The sequence below is a fragment of the Oncorhynchus masou genome, chromosome 5 (assembly GCF_036934945.1).
Source record: "Oncorhynchus masou masou isolate Uvic2021 chromosome 5, UVic_Omas_1.1, whole genome shotgun sequence".
NCBI lineage: Eukaryota > Metazoa > Chordata > Actinopteri > Salmoniformes > Salmonidae > Oncorhynchus > Oncorhynchus masou.
Genome location: NC_088216.1, coordinates 40,880,260 through 40,888,337, shown reverse-complemented (window position 1 = coordinate 40,888,337; position 8,078 = coordinate 40,880,260). Strand labels below are relative to the sequence as shown.

The 8,078-nt window shown below is 42.8% G+C and overlaps 1 protein-coding gene across 2 annotated transcripts in view; it reads left to right on the top strand.

Annotated features, from left to right (window-relative positions):
- The window catches only part of LOC135539586 (ubiquitin carboxyl-terminal hydrolase 37-like), a 15,993-nt gene extending 8,879 nt beyond the window's left edge, over nt 1–7,114 (top strand). The window contains exons 2-10 of one of the 2 annotated variants that reach the window (XM_064965550.1): nt 1,314–1,436; nt 1,894–2,055; nt 2,402–2,533; nt 3,141–3,273; nt 3,379–3,515; nt 3,659–3,758; nt 3,889–3,968; nt 4,164–4,414; nt 4,822–7,114. In XM_064965550.1, coding sequence (XP_064821622.1) covers nt 2,042–2,055; nt 2,402–2,533; nt 3,141–3,273; nt 3,379–3,515; nt 3,659–3,758; nt 3,889–3,968; nt 4,164–4,414; nt 4,822–4,907 — 933 coding nt within the window. In that variant the 5' untranslated portion in view covers nt 1,314–1,436; nt 1,894–2,041 and the 3' untranslated portion in view covers nt 4,908–7,114. Of the gene's footprint in view, nt 1–1,083; nt 1,437–1,893; nt 2,056–2,401; nt 2,534–3,140; nt 3,274–3,378; nt 3,516–3,658; nt 3,759–3,888; nt 3,969–4,163; nt 4,415–4,821 lie in introns of both variants that reach the window. The other variant, XM_064965549.1, reaches the window with a different exon arrangement.
- Nucleotides 7,115–8,078: the final 964 nt, after the last annotated feature.

Genomic DNA, 8,078 nt, shown 5'->3' with positions numbered 1-8,078 from the left:
CATTCATTCTGCCCTTGAGGCAGAGCTGCCCTCAGGGCAAGATTGAATACAGAAAACTGTCCCTAACCAATCTGGATTGTTATTTGAGGTTTAGGCTAAACCTGTTCACATTCTTTTGACCAACCCTTTGTCCATCTGCTGGGGAATATGAGAAAAAGGATTTAGCATTTCAATAAACCGATGACCAACTCACAAACAACATGGAAGCTATCAAAAAACAAGGAAGATGAAGATGAAGGCACTTAAAATGCATTTATTGTGGTGGCATGTTCAAATAAACTATATACAAAATGTATGTAAAAAAAGGAATAAGAAAACAATGGAGCATATTAATTTTACTAGGCAAGTCAGTTCAGAACAAATTCTTATTTTCAATGACGGCCTAGGAACAGTGGGTTAACTGCCTGTTCAGGGGCAAAACGACAGATTTGTACCTTGTCAGCTCGGGGATTTGAACTTGCAACTTTCCAGTTACTAATCCAACGCTCCAACCACTAGGCTACCCTGCCGCCCCATATCTACAATATTGTATGTATACTGCAGAACTTTACTTTCAATAAAACATATTTGATAATTGAACTCTATATTTTAAACAATTCTAGATTGGGTTGCCAGACTGTGGTGTCATACATGACCGATGACATCACAATGGTCTTAAAGCCCATTTGAAATATTATGTAATGTGGATATGTATCAGTCTTAATTGGTTGTCGACATGGCTTGTTTCTGCTGGTGCAAAAAGGTATGAAATCAGGTCATTTAATCAATTAACAACTACTTCAATTCTGGAGTAGTATTTTTCTCTTAGACCTTGTGGGAAGAATTAAGTAAAAGTAGATTCTGATGGACGAATACATAAAAAGTGTACATGAAATGTATATGAAGTTCAGCTTTTGCAAATATCACTCTATGTTACTTGTCTATACTGTGTTATTTGAGGTTGAGGAGAGATAGCTAAGTTCCTCTAATTTAGGCCTACCTGTTCCTATTAATATGACCCCCCCCCACATACATTTTTTTTTTCTACATTGGCTGGGGATCGGGGGGAAATTATTTCGCACTAACACATATTCTTGTCAACAGAAAAAACGTCAGAAAGCCAATTCAATTGATGTGGAGCAGAAGACAAGAAATAAGAAGGAGAGTAGCACTTCATCTCCCTCTCCAATTCCAAGTGACCGTTCTGAACGGAATGCCTCCGCCACCTCTGACCCCTCACCCTCTGACCAACTCTCCTCCCTCTATCCACCTCCCTCTCCTGTTAACTGTTCCTCTCAGCCTTGCTCTCCTGCTAAACAGCCCTCTCTCCCCAGGTCACCTGCCAAACACCCTTCCCCAGTGAAATCCTATCCAGTGGTGTCCCGCCCTAGTTCTCCCTCTCCTACCAACCCACTGGACGGTGATGGAGACACCAGCCAAGAGGGCGCAACAGTCAGGTAATTCAAACAAAAATAAAATAAGCACAGTGCCTTCCTGGAGTCCCCTTGAAGAGTTGGCTTTAGAGCTACAAGACCAGGGCCAGTGTTAATCAAGAGTATGAAAGCTAATCTAGGATCAGGTCCTCTCTGTCCATAATAATCTGATTTATTATGATCTAAAAGGAAATACTGATCCTAGATCAAACTCCTACTCTGAGACGCTTGATAACACAGTCCCAGAAAGTTATTTTCCTCAAACTGCAGTTTTAGGCTCTTCTAATCACATCTTGTGGATAAATAGAGTACTAACCTATTGCCCTGGTCTACTTAGTACACTGCATTTTTATGGACATCAATACATGCATAACTACTCAGACTGTGTTTATAGTACAGTATAGTATTTAAGAGAGATACTGTGTAGAGGGATACTATATCTGCTTATGAAGCTTTACACATGTTTCTCTCCTTCCTTCAGACCTCTGTCTCTTCAGGACCACTCTAGCCCAAGGCCCCAGAGGTCAGGCTCAGGTGCCAGAAGCCAGACTCTTCCCAGGGCCAGCTCAGCCACCAGAAGATCAGAGGAGACCCAGGGGGCCAGAGGAGAACGGGGGGCCCTGGTCAACATGGAACTTCTTGGGTAAACCAAAACACACCGCAAATGCAACCACAACACAATGCAGATGCATTGAAAATAAGCTCTTTATTGTTTAGAGATCAATGTCTGATATACTATGGGGACGGGGCTTACTATCAAGCATGTCAGTTTTATTAGATATTTATAAAACCATGAATTATGGTCATCTTGGTCTAAAGGACATCCACTTCTTTGTGTACTCATAGAGTGACATAGAACTTATCCCTGACCAAGATGGCTGCCATTGTCAGCACTTTCTAGAGTTATGAAGGTTTATGACATAGGCCACTCAATGTTTCTAGGATATTGTATCTATATGTGTGTACTGATGGCTGGTTCTTCTTCACAGGTTGCCTAACATTGGCAACACTTGCTTCCTAAACGCCACCCTGCAGTGCCTCCTGGTCCTGCCTTCCTTCTCAAAGGAAATCCTACGCCAGGAACAACTCTGGAGCTCCTCCCCCTTCTCCAACCTGCTCAGGTAAGGGAAGGCTCAAAAGCAGACACACCCACACCCACCCATTATTTGTGTTCATAAATTCAAGGAGGGACACACTCTTCATGCCACAGCTATAGAAAGTGATTTTCGTAGCAGGTTAGGAAAGCATTTTTGCTAACCCTTTCCCTAACCTTAACCACTTCATATTCCTCTGCATTTATTTATTTATTTCCATTTTTGTTTGGTTTTCGGGAATCTTCATAACCCAGAGGAACAACAATGACACAATGATTATGATGTAGGTATTTGTAGGCCAATTTGGAAACTGTAGAATGACTATATTACCCATACAGGTCATTGACTGAACATTCCACATTAGTATGGGACATTTGGTAGCTTTTAAAATGCTCTGGAAATGAGAGCAGTATCCAAACCAAATATCTTAGGAGAATAAACAACACATTTTTGTTGTTTTGCTTCATTGTCAGTCCTCAAAGGTGAAATTATATTGAATCGAATGAATCATTTCTGATGATGGGGTGCCGCAAGATAAAAAATATTTGGATATACTCATCTGCCTCTTCAGCCGTAAGCCAGTAGGTTGACACCATCCAGTCAGCTGCTAATTTACTCTCCGTCTCCCCTACAGGTGTCTGTCTGATGTGCACCGTTCGGGTCTACCTGACAGTGGCGCAAACCAGGCCTCAAAAGCAGACCTCATGTGGAAGGTCAAGTACTCCTTGTCGGGATATGATTTGAAGTATCTGGGGGACACGCAACAGGTAACTGAGGCACTCTACTCTCTTCTGAACATGCACTCTTTTTGCAAGGGTTCATTTTCTCTCAATAATTCAATTTTATCTTGGTATTTTTCTTTCTCATCATAGGACGCACACGAGTTACTTGTGAATATGCTGTGCCAGCTGAAGGAGGAGGGCATGATACTGAAGACGCTCGGGGTGAACTATACCTGCCCTGTTTCCCAGCTGGAGTTCCAGCTTGTCTCAGTGCGCACATGTACCAGGTAAGAGCTCCCATTGGTTGTAATATATCTACTGGTAACATGATCTTTCTTCAAATGATATTACAAAACACATGGCATAACATTGTAGAGACCTGAAACAGAAACCTGATGCATTTTTTCTTCTCTTTGTCCTGCTTCTGAAGCTGTGGGCGCGAGTCGTCCACCAGAGAGGACTACAATCACCTCTCATTGGACTTCACCTCTGAGCGCACCTTGCTAAGCAGCCTAGCACTCACTTTCAAAGTCAGCACGTAGGGTTTAGCCCTGGGTGTAGAGACTAACACCCAGGGCAAGCTGCCCACTGTCTCAGAATACGGTATCTTATTATTGTAGTGGTATCACTCATTTTGTAATGCTTGTGTTTCTAACCCAGGGAGAAAAGGTTGAATTCACATGTGCGGGCTGCAAGGGCCTCCACGCCTCAAAGGTGGAGCAGTTCCACACACTGCCTCTGTGAGTTGCCCCGTTATAACCTAGAACTGGCAGTATTTAATGAAATGAGTGGTCATTGTGTCCTGAGCATTTAGGAGTAATTACTTCCTGAGCAGGTTGTAGGACTTAGGGATGAGCACCACAGAACAAATTTCACTCATCTATTAATTGTTGACTGGTTTCATTGTCTGTCTGTTCCTCTCTGTCTCTGGGCAGTGTGCTGGTTCTGCATCTGAAGAGGTTTGGAGGACCTGGGGGGTTGGAGAAGCTGGAGGCTCCTTTTTTGTTTCCTTTGGAGCTGGGGCTCTCCACCTTCTGTGGGGACACGGTGCCACCCCTGCACAGTGCCAGCCCACAGGCCTTCACCAACCAGACCCCCAATATCCAAATGTCCATCCCCCAGACCCTCGCCAGCCAAGTCTCCAACCCACCTGGAGAGGCCAAAGATAGCGCCCTCTACTGTTCAGGTAGGTCAAGGCATCACAACACTCTTCTTGTTCTTGCACACAAGCCACCCACTCTGTCCTGCATACAGAAGCTAGAAGCTGCAAATTAAAATGTTTCTCAGACATCTTCAGTGATGTACGGAAGCTGTTTTAGACCAGAGCAATTCAGACAAGCGACCACGTTTTCACAGCTCTTTATATGTATATTTGACCCCTCAGATTCAAATGACCAGGAACCAGGGAAAGTGCTGTGGACAGCCTCCGTGGTGAGGATAGATAGAGAGTGAAACCAGTGAAATATAAGTTATGACAGAACACTGAGATAGTTATGAGGAGTACATGATATAGTAGACGTCCTGCAGTAGACGAGTAGTGTAGTGGACTGTAGGGGAAATGAGAATCCAATGATCACATGTGTTTTCTTACAGAAGCAGCAGCCAGTGAAGTCAGTGATTGGCTACTACCAGCTGACTGGCGTAGTCTCTCATTTGGGAGGCTCCGCAAACTCCGGTAAGTAAATACCTTAAAACACACACATGCAGATGCACAGTACAAATGGCATAGGCTGAATCCCAAATCACTCCCTTCTCCTCGGCCCTCAATTTGCGCGTTCACGTCCTCCTCTGCCATATAAACAAGTATCCAGGGTGAAGGCCGGGGATAATAATAATTTGTAGACTGCAAAATGACCTTAAGAAGCCCAAACAGATATTATATTTGACTATTTCCAAACCTTGCTTACATTTGTGTACAATCACGTATATCTCTTTATTGTGCTTGGGAATAGTTTGGAACAGACTTCCAAAATGAAAATCACCTGGAACTGATTTGCTGGTGCTTTTACAGTCTTTTAACAATTATATATTTTTTAAATCAGAAAACATGGGGGGGCCAAATAAAATCACCCGTGGGCCAAATTCATCCCACGGGCCGCCAGTTGGGAAACCCTGGTGTAGGGGATAATTAGACCCTCCAATAGCTAGTTCGGCTAAGCGAGCAAGGCTGCAGGCTTCAGAGCAAAGTGCCATCCCGACAAGCAATATGTTTAGAGTTGTAACGGCTTTCTTTATGTGAAGTAGAGTCGGACCAAAATGTGGCGTGGCTATTTAGATTCATGTTTAATAAAACAAATAAACACAAACACTACAAAACAAGAAACGTAACGTGAAAACCGAAACAAGCCTAAAGTGGTGCAAACTAACACAAGAACAGGAACAATCACCCACGAAACACTCAAAGAATATGGCTGCCTAAATATGGTTCCCAATCAGAGACAACGATAAACACCTGCCTCTGATTGAGAACCACTTCAGACAGCCATAGACTATGCTAGAAAACCCCACTAAGCCACAATCCCAATACCTACGAAAAACCCCAAAACAAAACACACCACATACCAAAACCCATGTCACACCCTGGTCTGACCAAATAAATAAAGAAAACACAAAATACTAAGACCAGGGCGTGACAAGAGTTCACGCAATTTAATCCAAAGGAATGGAGAGGCATGCCTAATTACAGACCACGTGTATTTCTTTATCGCTGATTTCCAAACTTGACACATGTAACATATAAAATACCTTCCAAATGAACTGTTTAACTGTTATAATACACTCCATTACCCACAAGAGCCTGACCCTTGACCTGATGTCTGTCTTCTTTGTGCCACAGGGCACTACATTAGTGACATCTTGAATGCAAGTGGAAACTGGTTCTGCTGTAACGACAGCCAAGTGTCAATGTCCAATGAAGCCACTGTGCTGAGGACCAGAGCCCGGAGTGCTTACCTGCTCTTCTATATGTTCAAGTACTCTCGTCATCTATATTCCTGTGTTGCTATATATGTGTACTGTATGTACAGTAAGTGGTTCCTTTCACCCTTCAGGGCAGGGGAGCAGGAGGCCCCAGCACACATGGCCTAACAGGGCCACCGTCCCAACAGGGGCAGCACCTGGACCAGCCTCCACACACCAAGCTCAGCCTCAAAAGGCCCAGACTAAATACCCTCAGCCCAGCTTCAACAGGGGTAGTCCCAGGCCCAGCTTCAACACCCCCAGCCCTGCCTCAACAGGGGCAGCACCAGGCCCAGCTCCAACACCCCCTGCCCAGCCTCAACAGGGGCAGCAATGGCCCAGGCTCACATCCCCAGCCCAGCCTCAACACCTCCACGTTTTCCCCCCTTCATATATTTCCCTGACGACATTCCCACTGCTGTGTCTAAAAAAATAAAATAACTTAAGGTATCGGACTTCAGACCCCCCCACCCTACAGAAAATGATGACTGGTCTGTCAATCATGCGGCTCAAGGGAGACTTGATCTTCAACACTAGCTTAGAGCATCCTTTTCAGTAGCGTATGTCATAAATATCTGCCCTTGTTTCGACTACTTCGCCGAATGTATAAAGTGCATGTAAAAAAACGAATACAGTATACACACTAAATGTAGTACGCATATAAATGTGGTGGATAGAGTGTCTGATTATTTAGAGGGTATAACATCTCTTATATTTGGATAAGTTTTAAAACCTCTTGTTGTGAAATACACTGTGGTGTATAACCTCTTAATCAGCATGGTCACACTGGATGCACTGCAATATTCAACATTGATCCAGGTCCCCAGGATATCGGGAGATTACTTGTGCATGCCATGCAATTTCAATAAAGAAAAACAAACTTTAAAATAATCCAATTGAAGATAATTCTGTTAACCGTTGTAACTCTTTCAGCTCAGGAAGCTTTATCGTCTGGTCCTAATAGGAAACGCGACAAAGGGAAGCAGCTGGGCAGCTAATGTTATGGAGCCTTTTAGCCCTCAATCAGGTCTGGAGGAGGAATGCCACATAAAGATTCAGAGATGCTATGAGTATATTTTGAAGTTACTCTCCAGTTGTATTTACCATTTGAATAAATACAGACATGAAAATGCTGGGCTACGGATGTAACCTTGGTTCTCTGAGTAGAGTATCTGAGTAGAGTAATGGGTCACCAAACGACCTATGGGAACTCCTTCCCTTTCACGTGATATGATTGAGATGCTTAATGTCAAAGATGTTTACAGTGATGCCACGTGATATACTTTTCTTCACTCACGTACACTTCCCTACGTATTTATTTTGACAGTGAAGCTACAACTTTTACTTTGGCTCTATACTCCAGCATTTTAGATTTGAGATAGAATGTTTCATATGGGGTGACTGTACAGAATGTCACCTTGTATTTAAGGGTAATGAATGGTAAATATTTTGGAGTAATTTTATTGTAAAATAAGTATTTTTCGAACACTTCTACATTAATGTGGATGCTACCATGATTATGGATTATCATGAATGAATCATGAATAATGATGAGTGAGAAAGTTACAGAGGATCATACCCCCAAGACATGCTAACCTCTCACCATTATCAATAATAGGGGAGGTTAGCATTTTTTGGGGGGTATGATATTTATACCTCTGTAACTTACTCACTCATCATAATTCACGATTCATTCATGATTATCTTTAATCATGTTATTCTATTCTTATTTACAATAAAGTGACACCAAAATGACACAATACGTTATTTACGATTCATTTCTATTACATTTACAGTTCCGTGTAACTACAATGTTTTTGATCCATTCTCAATTTTCTCCTATCAAACCATTACACTCTTTAACTGTTTTGGCCTCATGGTGAAGTTAGGAA